General features: G+C 44.8%; 1 protein-coding gene across 1 annotated transcript; it reads right to left on the reverse strand.

The window, feature by feature from the left end:
• Positions 1 to 1249: 1249 nt before the first annotated feature.
• Positions 1250 to 16885, reverse strand: LOC129339742 (vomeronasal type-2 receptor 26-like). The gene is made up of 9 exons (XM_054994325.1): positions 16852 to 16885; positions 15286 to 15435; positions 11968 to 12539; positions 10513 to 10616; positions 8088 to 8379; positions 7129 to 7986; positions 6576 to 6803; positions 3819 to 3945; positions 1250 to 2148 (listed from the first exon to the last, which is right to left on the reverse strand). Exons 1-9 carry the CDS (start codon positions 16883 to 16885, stop codon positions 1250 to 1252), a joined length of 3264 nt encoding a protein of 1087 aa, XP_054850300.1.
• Between the last annotated feature and the right edge of the window lie 246 nt (positions 16886 to 17131).

The raw sequence follows: 17131 nt of genomic DNA on the forward strand, positions 1-17131 counted from the left end.
CCCAGGGGAGGGAGGGAGAAGGGGGTGTCCTGTAGCCATGGGCACTCCAATCTCATCCCTCCAAACCCTGATAGGCAGCTCTGACAGCCAAACACAGACCTCCCGCGTTGCTCAATGGGACCTGTGCTTATAAATAGCCATGGGCTCCCAGTCTGGGTTTCACTTTCAGCGAGCAGTGGAGTGGGACAGAGCTCTTGCTTGCCACTTGCTAGACTTTGGGGAGAGAGACTCAGGGCCAAGCTACACATGACGAATGACACTTGAACGGCAAGTGGATTGAGTGGAGGGCAAGTGAACAGGGAGAAATACACTTGCCATTCAAGTGTCATTTGTCATGTGTAGCTTGGCCCTGAGAGTATAATTGAGCTTGGATTTTTGTGGGAGTTTCCTGGGGGCCTTGGCTTGGAGACGGTATAACTCCAAGATCCCTTTTGCAATCTTGTCCAAACTTGGATGATGGCTGTAGGAGAGCCTGCAAAAGACTGCCCGGGAATATGGGCTTTCTAAGTGCCACGGGGGCTGTTCCACACCCCACAAACCGCAAACCGGTTTGGTAATGGAAAATGTTTGTTGCAGTTCGTGATCTCAGGATTGTCGTCGGCACTGAACCGTGAACCACTGGTTTGTTAAATTTTTTTGGTTCGTGCCCATGTCTACTCAGCTGTGCTGAGATTTGTAGTGGCAAACAGACAAGTTACCAGCTATTGACCCAGTGTTATGGTGGAAAACTTCATTGGAGAAAAACTCTAGACCCTCACAGTCAAACTATGTATTACATTCTTTGGCAAGTTGGATCTAGCTTCCCCTGACCAAAATTACTTCTCCCACAGTCACATCGTAGCTGCAGAAAAATGTTTTGATGTAGTTTTAGATGGTCAAACATGATTACGTGCTATTTTTCCTAGCCATTTTTTTTAAGATTAACCCTTGAAAACTTTTTTTCCTGTGGATGTTTTATAGGAGAAGCATAAGGAATAAAGAAATATATTTCATAGAATAAACATGTAGGCCTGTAACACATCCAAAATACTTTAGCTGTGAGGGATTCTCACAAAGAAATTTTAGGAAATAAACTTTAAGCTTTTCCTGCTTTAGGCTGTTCCTGCATTGGGCAAAGTGTTGGACTAGATGGTCTGTAAGGGCCTCCTCCAACTCTTTGATTCTTGCTTGAGGGGTGTAGTGAGTCTTTACTACAATGACAAGGAAACAGACATGGGAGCAAATTACATGTATGGCATCTATTTGTTCATCATTTTCTCCTTAACATCTGATTTTTGTTGTTCAGCTCAGGCTTCATCATAATGATGTAGCATTTAGGGAGAAAAATACAGCCCAGGAATCCAGCGCTGGAAGATAAGATGGAGAAGATCTCCACGGCCACCATGAACTTCCCTTTGGCGCTCAAGTAGGACGGAACAAAGGACAGCCAAACACTGCAAAAGATCAGCAAGCTGAAAGTGATAAATTTGGCTTCATTGAAACTGTCAGGCAACTTCCTGGCCAGGAAAGCCACCATAAAGCTAACAAGGGCCAGGAAGCCCATATAGCCCAGGACGCAGTAAAACATGAGAACCGAGCCCTCGTTGCATTCTAATACAATTTCCCCCTTCAATGATTGCATGTCTGTGTCTGGATACGGAGCAGAAATACTCAGCCAGAAAACACAAATCCCTCCTTGAATAAAAGAGCAGGAAAGGACGGTCGAATTTGCTGGTCTTTTCCCCACCCACTTCCTCCCCGTGGATCCTGGTTTGGTGGCTATAAATGCCAGAACCACAGTGATGGTTTTGGACAGCACACTGGAAAGAGCCACGGAGAAGACGATGCCGAAAGCCATTTGACGCAGAAGGCAGGTCATTATTCCAGGCTGTCCAATGAAGAGCAAGGAGCAGAGGAAGCAAAGAAAGAGCGAGACCAGGAGAATGTAGGTGAGGCCGCGGTTGTTGGCTCTGGCTATGGGAGTGTCTCTGTGTCTCACAAAGATCCCAAAAATAAATACTGTCATCAGGGCTAAAGAAATAGCTAACACGGCTAAGATGGCTCCTAATGGTTCTTCGTAAGAGAGGAATGTTTTACGCCTGGGCATGCATTGATTGCGGCCCTTGCTGGGATACTGATCTTCTGGACATTTGATGCAGGCATTCGTATCTGAAAACAAAGGAATGCCAATTCAATATTTCAATATCTGACAAACATGTAATGGAAACAGGCAATGCTTGCCCAAATGACTTTGTGCACTGAGTTGGTGAGGAGTATAGAATTAGTAAGTGTAAGGTTGCACACCATACAGGTCTCAGTTTAGCCAGTCTCCCAGTTTGGCACCAGGCCACCCTGTATGAAGAGGGAGTTCTAGAGTCTTGGCATCACACCAGAGAAAGTGATGCTAATTTCTCTGGGGATGCTACTTTCAGATGGGTAGCCATTTTGTTCTACAGTAGATGATTGATTTTGAGTCCAGTAGCACCATAAAGACCAACAAGACTTCCAAGTTATAAGCTTTTGAGAGTTAAAGCTCTCTTGGCCAGATACCATATACCCTGGAGAGCTTGGCTGTTTTCATACATCTTTCCTGCTGCCAGAACATCACGCAAAACACCCGGAAGACAGCCTCTTCTCACACAAAATCATGCCAGGAAGACGCTGTCATCTGGAAGTTTTGCGCAAAATTGCGTCTTCCTGGCACGAGTTTGCGCAAGAAGACGCTGTCTTCCGGGTGTTTTGCATGATGTTCCATTGGCAGGTAAGACGTGTGAAAATGGCCTTTGTCTTTAAAGTGCTACTCAGCTCTAATCTTGTTCACCCACTTTGTCTCTGAGCAAATACTCTTTATATTATTATTACAATGACACCACTTTATCTTTTCATTGTGGCTAAGTGATTATTTCAAAAGCAATTGATGCTTGGGCATTCCACTAACCAATGAGAGTATCAATTGTCCTGTCCCCTCCAGATAACAACAACAACAACAACAACATGCTCTTCTAGACAGAGTAATGGCCCACTCAAAGTGGTGAACAAAGACACTGTTATTATTATCCCCAAAATACAGCTGAGGAGCTGGGGCTGAATGTCATGTCTGTGCCCCATCCATGCCATTATTTGATGCTGACCTGTTATTCTGAACCAATGTTTAATGCTGTATCTTGAAGTCATATTGCCAATGCCATAATTGCTTTGCTTTCACAGGCTTGCTGAAGCAGCAGGTGTCTTATCTAACGGCCTTGGGAGCTCTCAGTACTTCTGACTTTATACACTGCTCGCTCCCATGAATTACTGTGTTTCAACTTTAATCTCCTGCTTTCTCAGTGTCTAGACTTGATAGTTAAAATATGCGAGAAGTTCTCAGGACTGGTTCGCTCCAAAAGTTATGTTTTACTGATGGGAGGGGGGAAAGGAGTAATTGTGTTCTTTAAGAGGAATGGTTTTTCCACATGTTGCCATTCCTGTCAACCTGTTATTACTGCTTAGTTGCTTACCTTGCATCTGAGTAATCCTATAGACATATCTGTGGAAATGATCTGATTCCTGAATAAAACCTTTTAACCAAGAAACTGAATTCTTGCTGTAATAATACAGGGGTCTATCTGCCATAGCCTGTCAACCATAGCCTGATACTGAGAAGAGTGGCTTATCCAAGTCCATCTATGAGCTCATGGCAGTAGTGGGAGTCAAACCAGCAGAGTGCTGATTTGCAACCCAACCACATAGCCACTATGCTACAAAAAATCTCATATATTATTGGTATTATCATATTATTTGTGTTAATTATGGACTGTTGTGGAGTGTGAGTAATTTTGTCTATAAATTATGACTCATACCCATTAGATCAGAGATCATTCCTTCAGAACATGGAACACAATCATAGCAGCAAAATTTCTCTCCCTCCTTCTTTTGCCTGCTGTAACCGGGGTGACAGTGGTCATTGCACACAGAAAGGGGCAGTACCTGTCCATAAACAGGAAGAAAATTAACATCAAAGAACTCTGCGGTGACAACGGTTAATCTACATAAAATGGGTTCTGGCATGAAATAATGTAATGAAAGAACTCATTGTGCTTTTTGCATGGCATCATCAGTTAACTACTTCTGTGTGCCTGCTGCAAAAAAACCTGATACATGATTAATTTAAAGGATCTATGTTTATTTCTGCCCAGAATAATTCATCAGAAAATAAAGCTACAACTTTCAAAATTGGCTGGCGGCTTCAGGATGATAATGGAAGTTGCAATGCCAACAATGAAGTGAATTGGAATTTCCTGGCCTGGTTTATCTCTACAACATTCTCCCGTTATTTGTAAGAGAAGAAATGGCTGCCTGATTTTTGACAGACATAACATCAACAAAGAGTTTCAAAACTGGCCACCACCTTTGGGATGATAATGAAATTTGCAGTGTCAACAGTGAAGGGGATCATACCATCCTGGCGCAACTTATCTTCAGATTCATCCTTTGTGATATTTGCAATGGAAGCAATTTAACAATTGCCCCAAGTCAACAAACCTTAAAAAATGTATACATATAGGTTACTCAAGAGTAGAAGAAAATTATTTTTAAGCTCCTAATGGCAAGACAATCAATGCAGTATATAAAGAAGCATTCCTACCCTCAACTGATTATTTTATTATTTCAATTATTATTTTTATTTGTTAATATTTGTAATTTCAGGTAGCTAGCCATGTTGGTATGCAGTAGACCAGCAGAATTTGAGTCCAGTGGCACTTCAGAGACCAACAAGATTTGGACAGCCCCAGATGTCCTGGAACATGCTTTTGCAGCCATGACTGGTTGGTTGAAGCAGAGTCGGCTGAAACTGAACCCGATAAAAATGGAGGTCCTGTACTTGAGCCACGGGGATTAGGTTCAGGACTCTGGCTCCCAGCCCTCAATGGGGCACTGTTAGTGCTAGTTCCGAGAGTTAAGAGCCTAGGGGTGATCATGGATGCCTCCCTGAAAATGGAGGCGTAGGTCACAGCAGTTGTCAGGTCCTCTTTTTTCCATCTGCAGCAGACCAGGCAACTTGTCCCTTACCTGTCAACTCGTGACTTAACTACAGTGATCCAAGCAATAGTCATCTCTAGGCTAGATTACTGTAACTCGCTCTACATGGGGCTGCTCTTGAGCCTGATCGGGAGATTACAGCTGGTACAAAATGCAGTGGCGCGTGTTATTACAAGAGTGCCAAATAAGGCGCATATAACACCATTCTTACGTGAACTGCATTGGTTGCCGGTGGAGTACCGGATCAGATTCAAGGTTATGGTATTGAACTATAAGGCCCTGTGCGGACTGGGACCAGCATATCTACGGGACTGTCTCTCCCCATATATTCCCTGGAGGACACTCCAATCAGGGGACAAACAGCTGTTGGTGGTCCCTGACCCCAAGGAGGCCCGCCTAGCCTCAACTAGAGCCAGGGCCTTTTCGGTCCTGGCTCCCACCTGGTGGAATGCTCTGTCTGCTGAAATCAGGGCCTGGCAGGGCCTACTATCTTTTTGCCAGGCCAGCAAGACAGAGTTGTTCCACCAGGCATATGGCTGAGGCTGGGCCTCCGCCGGCCTGAAAAAAGAGGTGTATAAAATCTTAACCCTCCCTGTGAAGGCTGTCCACCATCCTGTTTTAAATGTGTTGTTTTTAATGTATATGAATTTTTAATTGTATTGTTAATATGTTGTTAATTATTATAAATGTGCATGTAAAATAGTTGAGTATAATTATTTTATTAAATTAATATGTTATATTGTGATATTGAATTATAAATGAAAAATATAATATTTGTTTAAATTTTAATACAAATATTTAAAATGCAAATGCTGTAGGTTTTTAAAATTCAGGTTCATGAAATAAAAAGGACGTTGTGGCATTTTGTGACAATTAAAGTTGGAATAGACTACATTCGTTTTAAATGGAGCTTATATGGCCAAGGATGGGCATAAACAACAAAGTGAAAATAAATTGAGCATATATGTTTTTAGATGAAGCTTTAAAGTTGTGATTTAAGTGAAATCTTTCCTGGAACAGTGTAAAAGTGCAGGTCAGGGAGACAATTTTGATAAATTTTTTTTGTTTCTTTCCTTAGGAATGAAAGACATATTTAAATGTCTGATAACTGTGATGTCAACTGGTTATGTTTAAAGACCTGGTGGTTTGGCACACATTCCACATAAGATGATTATTCAGCAAGCTGTTTGGATGTGTCCATTGGCATGATTACATTTCTTTCTCTCCTCCCAATTCATTTCCTGCTATCGTCTCTGATTTAAATTTCACAATGTACAAGAGCGAGAATGAGACAGTTTTGAGTTGAGACTCATTATTTCAGTTTGCCTTTGTTGTCTGGCCATGAACCCAGCTAATGTTGGGATCTGCTCTTCTTCTCTCTTCTTGAGTAGAATACATTGACTGTGCAGGCGCCAAAACCAAGCAATACATTCTGTCCAATGCAGGTCATATAAAGTGTGTATCCAATTGTGCAGGCAGAAAGAGGGAACGAATGTGCATTCATTTTAATTTTTCATTTCTTAAGGAAAGAATCTAAACCAAGTTTTGAAGATTAAGAACCTGCAGCTACATCTTACCCGATTAAAGCTGCTATGCCACACAACTTGGTCATCATTAATGGTAAGCTGTTCGTCTGAAGGAGCCTGAGGATCCAATCTTCCAACTTTCACTCTAACAAATGATCCATTTGAAAATGTTATCCAGTTAGTAATATCAAAACCTGCAACTAATTCCCCATTTTTATCAAAACGCACAGTGTCTCCGGCGCTATTATTGAACACGATGCACCTTAAAAAGTTGTGGAACTGGATTGAAAACAGAAAATAAAACAGAGAGGACAATTAGGTATTGGACTTTTCAAACTCAAGTTATAAAGTCTTTACTTACTGCAATTTAGATCTACCTGCTTCAGAATATATAGATATATTTGTAAAAGTGTTTTTGTGTGAATCTGTGTACTAAAACATATTGCATTAAAACGTGCAGCATTTGTCTTGTGCTTACAAGCAATGGATTTACAAAGCTGAAGTAGCTTGACTTTAAAGCATTTGCTTAATTCGACTAAAAGAGAACAGTTGCATTCATTTCTGCATGATCTGATGACCTGTTTAAATTACATTTGGTACATACCTGCCATGCCTTTATGTTTTGGAAGTCCACCTGCCCTCCATTTATCATTCTTCTATGTTGGGATCTAGATATATGGATATCATGCAAAGTGTGTGCCACTGCGTAGACTGCATTGTAGACATTGTAGCTGTGGCCAGTCATACGCATTTCAAACAAAGTGCTTGGAAGGGTCTCCAGCCTCTCCCCACCAGTGCAGGACCTCTTATTGTCATCCTGCACATTAGATCTTTTCAATGAACAGCTGAATGCCTGTTCCCAGAAGTTCTGAATAAAACCATCTCTTTCAGACCAGGAAGGTCTTATGAGCTGAAGGAAATTTTGGAATCCTGGGGGCTGGTTGGAATGATTGGTAATAGATAAGGCACCGTGGAAACTGCTTATTTCCCAAATTCCCTGGACAGAGATGGACTCAAAGTCCCAGTGAGATGTAACAATCCACACTTTACCTACTGGAGGTAAAGAAAACATGGGTGCCTGAAAAAGAATCACCCTTAAAACAATCATGGCAGGAATTTCAGCATATACAAAACATACATTGGCTCTTGTGTCCATGAGATTTGCATATTTTTCCCACTGCATTAAAAATAAATCTACCATATCTCCTATATAAGATGTTTGGGGTAATCTTAATATGAATGCAAAACAAATGCTATTCTCCAAGAGTGCTGGCACAATTCTTTGCAAAAATGTATCTCCATTGTCATCATCCATAGCCAAGAGACCAATCCAAGTCCATTGAAAATGTTGAAGTAACCGGACAACTCCCCTGTACTGATGGGCCTCACTGGGGACCATCTGATACAAGAAAGGGAATTGGTGATTCTCCTCCCGTACTCGGGAAAATGATCCATGCGTGAGCTGAAAAAAAACATATAGTTATTTTCAGAGGGGTAAAAAAAAGAATATTAAAGGATATGTCATGGCTGAAAATTCTTCACTCTCCCATGCATACAGCATACCTGTGGAGTCTTGTAGATGTTCAAAATGGTGGCCATATCAGCAGAGATATCAGACAAAAGTCCTCCAATGACCGCTACAAGCTCCTTCTGGGATTTACAACTGAAGTTGGGGATTAGTGTCTGCTGTGTAGAAAGCAAACTTAGGGTGGCTTTATAAGTCACCCTTGCATGGTTTAAGCTGTTGAGGATGTAGAAACCCAAACTGGTATTTGGTAAGATGTTGGCATTCTCATTGATCTCTTTTACAGCAAATGACAATGCCAAAATATGCTGATAGTACTTTGTTATTGACCTGCAAAGAGAGTTACAACTAGAATAGCGCTTGCTGCCTTTTTGCTTCCCACTAGATTTCAAATGGTTAAAATAATTTATTTGCTCTCTTTTTAACAAGTATTTGACCTGTATAACTACCAGTAATAAAGTTAGTCTGTCTATCATGGACAACTGTCTATAGAATTGTTATGGATTTTAAGGGCACAGGAGAAGTCTGGCTTCTTTTTCTTCTTTTCCCCTTTTTCTGCCTTGGGGGAATCTCAGAATGAGATTGTCATCAATTTTAGTTTATATCATTGATTTCAGATGTTGATTACTCTGTTTCATCCTTTTCATACAAACCATTTCTAAATCATTTATGTTTGCATACTGTTTCACCATATGTTTATACAAATTAGATGCCATTTCTACACCCACACATTTTTAATGGCAGTTTTACACAATTGATTCAGGTCTCATATTGAAAAATGCATACTTTTTGTAGGAAAAAATTATGTTAGGAAAGACAAAATGGTGTAAACAGGAAGAATCAAGATTAACTTTCTTAGGCCACAGAATAGATATGAAAAACTTTGAAAGATTGGGTCTCATCTGTACTGGCAACCTGTGTTAAACCCACTGCATATTTTTAATAGAGATTGGGATACATAATATAATGTGTAAAGCAGAGGAGGATTATTTTCTTAATAATGGCCTGGTGCACATCTAGGTCTGCAACATCATTTGACGCAAAGGCTGCCTTGACACACATTGGATAATATGCTTTCCATGCACTTTAGTTATCATTTGCAAAAACACGAAAATCCAGTTGCAAATGATTGCTAAAGCACTGTGAAAGTGCATTATCCAGCATGTGTGGATAATGCACTCACAGTGTGAGTGGATTCTGTTTGTGTCTCCTTTTACCCCTTCTCCTCACCTCCAGCAGTCAGAGTCAAGCAAAATAACAACCCAGTGTCTCCTGGAATGCAGTCTTTGTCACTGAAGTGTAAATCACAAGTTACTTAGACACTGCACGGCTCACTGATTCTGTTTTAGCAACATTGATCAGAGCAAATTAACAAAAGAAAAAAGGATGTGCTTACACGGGTTCATCAATCAACATACGCAGGGGGTGTTCCTTGAAATGGGGAGGGTTGTTCATGAAAAGAACTTGAACGGCAATACCTCCAATATGAAGAGCCCCAGGATGATAAAAGTTGTGGGGGATAGGAAGGGGGTCATCACATATGGTGCAATTAATGGAATGCATCTTGCATGGTATAAGGCAGAGAAGCACTAGCAGAAACATCAGCAACACAACCATCCTGCTGATTAAAAATCACTTGCGAATCCAGATGCCTATATTTGCATCTTTCAGATTATCTGGCAAGAATTTCAGCACAGCCTTCCCCACATGGCAAAAGGCTCCGTGAGTTTACTGAATGGATAACTTCTTAAGGGTCTTTTCTTGTCTAACAGCCCTATGTTGGTGTGCAAAACAAAAATATGCAAAGAAAAACATCAAGATCTTTTACATTTTTCAAAACAGAAACAGGGGACGCAGGCTGGAGAATAGCCAGTACGAAATATATTGCAATGGTTTAATTCAAAGGACTGTCACTCATATTGCAATAAAATGATGTTAAATATATCTTGCTTGGTCAAGATTTTTTCAGATTAAAAAGAAAAAAAAAGAAAGTGGAGTAATTACGAAAGGGGAAGGGATTAGTTACAATACGATACTCAGTTCCAAGTGGGAAGCCATGTTGGTCGGCAATAGAAGAGCAAGATTCGAGTCCAGTAGCAGCTTGAAGACTGATGAGATTTTCAGGGCAGAAGTTTCAAGAGTCAAAGCTCCCCTTATCAAATACAAATATTATACATAGTTATGATTTTTTAAAAAGAATGTTTGTATGGGTAAAGCAGAAGTAGAAAATATAATGGGAAGGAACACAGAAAAGAGGGCTAGAGCTTTCTCTATCCCCAGATGCAGTTCTTATGAGCAAGTGGTATTTTTATATCATTTGTTCAATGCTGTTGTTATTGACCTGTCAAGTGGATCTAGATAACTGATTGCAAAGCAAAAATTAATAGCCGTTTTGACAATTATGGGGGGAAATAATTACATTCCCACTAAGACCTACTGCAAGTGGACTCCACACCTGCCAACCTGCACACAAGATTGGCAGTGTAAGTCCTAGGCCTCACTAAGCTAGGAAATACGTCTCTGAGCAATAGAGCTTCAAACTGGACTTGGGGGCAGACATTGTCCCCCTAGTTGGAATGAAGAGACAGACACAAGTCTTGGATCTAAGGGCCACTTTATTAAATTAACCTCAACATTCAATCAATCCAATATACTTTATTGCCTCAGCACAGCCATAGCAAATAACAAAAAAGTACAATAATATTAATACAAATTACTACATCCTAACATTAAACATTAAGCCATAACTGCGGCAAGGGGGAAAGCAATACAGGTCAAGCCATGGGGTCACCCCTGGACCGCTGCCTTGACCTGCCTGGGCGAGCCCCAAAGCCCCGGGTGCGAGACATCCCTGGGGATGGCTAGGAGACCCAGCTGGCCAGGCAAATTGGTTCCCCCTTTTCAAGCTCCTAAGCCTCAGCCGTACAGCAGTGAGGGAAGGACTTGCATATGGGGTTCCCCAAGGCAGTCTGCCCACATGCGCTTGCGGCCGTCACAAGCAGTACCAGCCGCTCCTAGCAGACCCCTCTTCCCCACCAATAGGGAAGTGCCAATGGTGCTCACCGGTCCGCTGCCTGTCACCAAACTCTATCCCACCAATGCCAGGTCCAAGCCACTGCTTAGGCCCTAGTGCCCCACTATTGTCCTAGCACCAACCTAAGCCCTTGCCGCAAGTCGTTGAAGAAGATATCATTGCCATTTTCCGACAGGTGCACCCCGTTACCTCTATAGAGGTTGGCAAATTTGGCCCTGATACTGGGGTGGGGTATATATACCCCCAACCCCTCACCCAGGGCTTTCTGAATGGCCCTATTGGCCTTCATCCGAGCCCTTTTGACTGCTTGACAGTTCTCCACTTCTCGCCAGACCCGTCGAGGCAACAAGGCGGACCACATGATAAGCAATCCAAGCCAATGCTGGAGTATCTCCTGCATGTCTCATTTAGCCTGTAGGGACAATGCCCTACCATGGATGAACCCCAGGTAATTCCCACCCAAGTGAATGACCAATATATGGGGTGCAGGGCCCAGCCACTCCTTAAACAAGAGTGGCAACAAACCAGGCCACTGGAGGCCTCGATGACCTTGCCACTCCACCGTTGCCCATTCGCTCAAGCCAAGCTGGGACCCAAACTGTGTCCTCCTGGCTTGATGAGCGGCCCAAAACACCATGCTGTGCCTGCAGATCAAAATCCGTCGTTTCTCCAGGCAAGACACAGTACCTAAGAAAACACCATTAGTACAACCTTTTCAACCACGTGAGAGGACGAACATAGGATTGATAGGCAGACGACCTCCACCTACCCACACCCTGAATAGCCTGCAGGGAGTACCCCATGGCTGCTGCCATGGATGCAGCCCCAATCCTAAAGGAATGGGTGCCAAAGTTGACGCCCACCAATCCCAACTTGGCCAGTACCTTCTCAGTCATGGTCCAAAACTGGTAGCGTGTCAGGGGTGACTGATCCTCATGCCTAAAAAACACCCCCTGATCCTCTCCACAAATACGTAAATATTTACGGAGAGCTTGTACCGGACACAACTCCAGGTCTGCACATGTCTCCAGTCTAATGACCACATCTCTATGTTTCTGGTCCGTCTTGGACCTCCTAATTGTGAGGGAAACACTTCTATATTCCAATTTAATATCCCAAGCCATCAAGGCATGACCAGATTCGTTCACCTTAGACTGGACAACCAGCTCGCTAATGCACAGAGCCCCCAAAAAGGCTACTAAAGCAGCCATATGAATTAATCTGGCCTCATATCCTGAGCTACAAATGGCGCCCCAGGCTGTAATAAGGCCCTTGAGAACTGATGGAGAAACAGGCTCCCTAGGATCAGCGCAAACTACAGCTTTGTGTGACCATCCCTCCAACATCTTCCTAACACGGAAGTCCCCCATGGCCTTAGGGTACCCCCGAGCCTTGCTTATAAAAGCCAAAGCTGCTAATTGACCCTGAATGGATTTGACCACTAACCTTGACCCTTCTGATGCACATAAAAGTGCATCAGATGCTCAACAGGTATAGGCCAAACCTGCCGAAAGCCCGCATCCCTTCTAAACTCAGAAAATTGCCCTACCACTCTGTCATAGGCACACTGAGTGTTGGGGGCCAATGCCAGCCTTATGGCCTTGGCCACTTTGTCCTCCCAAGCTGCCATAAATCCAGGGGTATCTGCGCCTGCTCCGGATTGGCCTCCGGGGCAAGCTGCCAAAACCGCTCCATTTGTTGGCGAGACAAAGCAACTGCCACACCATTACTAACCCCAGGAACATGTTTGGCTTTAAATAAAATGGTCCACCGGAGACAGACTAATGTAAAGGCTCTAACCAGCCTCATGACCTGGCCTGATTTTGAAGTCAAGGAGTTGATCACATGAACCACAGTCTGGTTGTCGCACCAAAAGTGGACAACGTGGTTAGACGACTCCTCTCCCAACAGGTGGACTGCCACCAGAATGGGAAAGAACTCCAAAAAGGTTAAATCCCTATCCAACACCGATGCATACCAATCAAATGGCCACTGATCTGCGCACCAATGTCGTCGGAAATACACAATGAAGTCCAAAGAGCCAGATGTGTCAGATGTAACCTGCAGGTCGGCCTCAAGCAACAGGTCCTCACGTCAAAAGGTAACCCCATTAAAATCCTTGAGGAAATCGGACCAAACATCCAAATCCTCCTGCATCCCCCTAGTGACCTTAAGGTGGTGATGGGGATCCCAGAGTGATGACATGGCATCACAAAGCTTCCTCAAAAAGGCCCTTCCTGGAGCAACCACTTTGCAAGCGAAGTTCAAGTGACCTACGAGCTGCTGGAGCTCCAAAAGGGACACATTTCACTTGGACTTGAACTCAAGAAGCCTGCCCTTGAGGTCAGTAACCTTCTCCAGGGGAAGTCTAAAACATTGATGAACTGTATCAAGCTCTATGCCTAGAAACATCAGTACCTGAGAGGGCCCCTCCATTTTCTCGCGCGCCAAAGGAATGCCCAGCTCCTCAGCTAAATGGATTAAAATACCCAACAGCCAGGCACACTGCCCAGACCCCGCTGCCCCCACGAACAAAGAATCATCTAAATAGTGCATGAAGTCATGGCTACGTGCTCTGCACTGTAATTCCAATTCTAAAAAGGAGCTAAAGTGTTCAAAAGCAGCACAAGAAATGGAACAGCCCATGGGAAGAGCCCGGTCCATATAGGACTTCCCTTCAAATGAAAACCCCAAGAGTTCAAAGTCATTGGGGTGGACGGGGAGAAGGCGAAATACGGACTTAATGTCGCATTTTGCCATCTCAGCCCCCACCCCACAGCACCGTACCACCCTGACTGCCTGGTCAAACAATGTGTACCTAACTGAGCATAAGTGCTCTGGAATGGCATCGTTCACCAACTCCCCTCTTGGAAAAGAGAGGTGATGAATCAGGCGGAACTCACCCGCTGCCTGCTTGGGCACTACACCCAATGGGGACACCCTCAAATTAGGAACAGGAGAGGCATCAAAGGGGCCCAAAACTCAGCCCTCAGTGCACTCTTTGACTATTTTACTCCTCACTACGTCCTCCATCCCCACAACAGAATGCAAATTATTAGACATAAAAGGAGAACGAGACCCCTGAACCGGGATTCTAAAACCACAATTGAAGCCCTGCCAAAGAAAAAGAGCATCCTGCCTCTTCAGGTAGGCCCGCAGCAGCCGCTCAAGGACCTTCAGCCTTACTGGGATGGGCCCTTTTACCAAAAGCTTGCTGGCTGCTGGAACCCCCACCCCCAGGCTTCTTACCTCCCCCACCCTGTCTGGCCTTAGGACAGGCATTATATGGGTGCACCCTGCACAAGACGGGCATTTGTGCTTGAATCTGCAGGGCTTACGGCTACACTATCTCTTAAATGAAAATTCCCAGCAAAGCAGCTGGGGTTGCACCTGCTGCCCCACTGTGGAGTGGGTAGTAATAGCCAAGGAGGAAGAAGCCGAGCGCTGGACCTGATGACCACTGTTGGAGTGGTCCCCTAAGCTGTGCTTTGCGGGTGAATACAGTCCCAAGGAAGATTAGGGTTAAGGGCCGCTCGCATCCTAAACTCCTCCTCATACTGCATCCAAGCAGCACCCAAGAAGCCAGTATAGCCCTTGTAGATGATGTCCAAGTATTGTAGCAGGGAAGCAGCCCTCTGGGGCTGCGCCCTAACCAGTACACCCGCATAGATCAGGAAACCTGGCAACCAATTGGCCCAGGTCCGATCTATGTGCAACCGCTTAAGCCTCTCCTTGTCCCTGCCATCCATCTCGTCTTTGTCCTTCTTCTCCAATTCTTGGAAAAGAAGAGTTAAAAACATCAATGTATTCACCCTTAAGGATCTTGTCACATGTTGCCTGAGTCAGGTGATCACCCAGAGGAAGCGCTGTATCCCCAAAGGGGAGTGCGTTAAACAGCACCTGCCCATAGGTGGAATAGGAATAAAAACCCCAAGGCCCACCCGTGTATCCAGGCCACATACTAGCCTGACCTTGCCCCCATAATCCATCCGCTCCTCCCCATGTGGGATGTAGAGGAGCAGATTGCTGAGAACCAGCCAACCCCGGGCCCTGAGTCATCCAGGATTGCTGTCCCAAAGGAGGCCAAGCCACAGGAAACTGCTGGCCAAACCCTGAAGCTATGCCAGGGGTCACCTGAGGAGCTTCTTGCCCCCATGGTCTCCACAGCCAAGGGAAGGAAGACTGAGGCATAACATCCTTACCCCCAACCTCCACAGGGTCAACAGCCAATGCCACAGATGCAGAATCCATGACAACCTCTTGTTCAAAGTCCACTGCTGGCGCCTCACTCGTCTGGCCCACAGATGACTGGCCTCTGCTGGACTCTCCAACCTCTGCTCCTGCTGCTTCCTCTAAAACAGAAAGATGCCACAAAATCTCTATTAGTGGCATCCTTGGAGGCCCCATGAAGAGGCTGAGAACGACCAGTCCTAACAGCAGGCCCTTCGGAAACACCCTTTCCTTTTTCCAGAGCCATTAGTCGCTGAAGTATCTCCTGTTGGGTAACCTGCTCCTCCTTGTCCTCAGAAGAGCTAAATTGTAGAGCAGACCATTTGGCTGGGGCCCACTTAGCCGGCTGCTTGCCCTTGGCAGAACCAGCCCCCTTTTTAGGAGGCATGATGCCAGCTATTGGTTGAAATCAATAGGTACCCCAATCTATAATTAAGGGCAGTTTTACTCCCACCTGGTTAAACTAGTGCACACAGGGCAATGGCAGAAAACCCAGACTCAAATTGCCTACCAACCCAACAGCAGGCCTGCAACCTAAAATGGCTGCCGCCACCACCACACCGAAAATGGCCAACAAAATCTCAGGCCAGGGCCTAAAGATGCCCAGGGGCCTGCCAAACTCACCGGTGGAGGGCAACACGCCCAATCCACCTGCCTCCCCCATAAGCCTCTGTAACACACAACGATGGGGAAGCAGTGAGGGTGGAGAAGGGGGGGCACAACCATCTCAAACCTCCCCTGTACCCCGGAGATGCAGCTAACGGAAGGGCAAACCAACCCCCCCCCCTAAACCCACACACACAAGTGGGCACAGGACCAAGGTCGCACTTGGGCCTTTAAGAATGCTGCCTCAGCAGCTGTTCAGCCACGGAATGCTGCTGCCGCCACCGCTTAAGCAGCAGAAATGCCGCAGCCAAGGAATGCCACCACTACTTCCATGAAAATGCCACCATCACAGCAACTTCGCCACAAAGCCTCGCAGCTGCCAAGCCTCACAGCCTGCAGATGAGCTTCCACCATGCTGAGCCTCCACCGCCACCAGAATGCATGCCGCCGCCGCTGTTGCTTCAGTGCCCAGGAGACTGGATGAACACGTCCTCTCCTCCGAGCATTTTGAAGCAACTAAAGGCCGGGCAGGCGAAGCCGCCTGAAGAGACTGCTGGCTCCGCCCCCCGGCAAAGACCCGGATGGCCTGGAAAAGCTCTCTGTCCACCCTCCTTCTTGGGGGGGGGGCAATATACAGCCCCTGCTTGAGCAGGTAAGCTGCCCACCGGTGTGGCTGCATAATGTTACCTCCACAGAGAAAACTTTTTAAGGTAGATCATAATCTTATTTCTGGCCTCTGCTTTTATATGTCTCTTGTCCTTTTCTTCCACCACATTCACAACAATCATTTAAACAGCATAAAAAAGGTTCAAAGGCACCTCTCTTGCTTTTTTAATGTATTCAATTCTAAGTACAAGACAACACTGAACCAAAGCTCTGCTCTGGATGGTTCTGTCTTCTGCCTGCCAGCTGTGATGTTTGCTTGTTGATACCATTAAACTGCAGCTTCTTAACTGCTGCATCCATCTATCCAAATTTGTTTGTTTCCATCCATTAGTTTCTGTGCCAGCTCTAATTGCACAAGCCAGATCCTTGACAATTAGGCCTAAATGAAGACAATGCTGCATGAGTTGAATATCATATACATACACAGACCCCTTATCACTCACGCCTCTGCTATCTTCTCCAGATCTGTTAAACTCGCAGTGAACTAGCACATGAGGCATATACAAGGAAATGATAAACCAACAGACATCTTCAAGGACAGATGGT

The sequence above is a fragment of the Eublepharis macularius genome, chromosome 12 (genome assembly GCF_028583425.1).
Source record: "Eublepharis macularius isolate TG4126 chromosome 12, MPM_Emac_v1.0, whole genome shotgun sequence".
Classification (NCBI taxonomy): domain Eukaryota; kingdom Metazoa; phylum Chordata; class Lepidosauria; order Squamata; family Eublepharidae; genus Eublepharis; species Eublepharis macularius.

Coding starts and splice junctions, on each gene's coding strand:
- LOC129339742 (XM_054994325.1), bottom strand. CDS start 16,885: ATGGATGCAGCAGTTAAGAAGCTGCAGTTTAATG. Junction 12,540..15,285: donor TGACCCTGTGGAGGTTGGGG/GTAAGGATGTTA, acceptor TATGTGCATCAG/AAGGGTCAAGGTTAGTGGTC. Junction 7,987..8,087: donor ACATCTACAAGACTCCACAG/GTATGCTGTATG, acceptor GTTTTTTTTCAG/CTCACGCATGGATCATTTTC.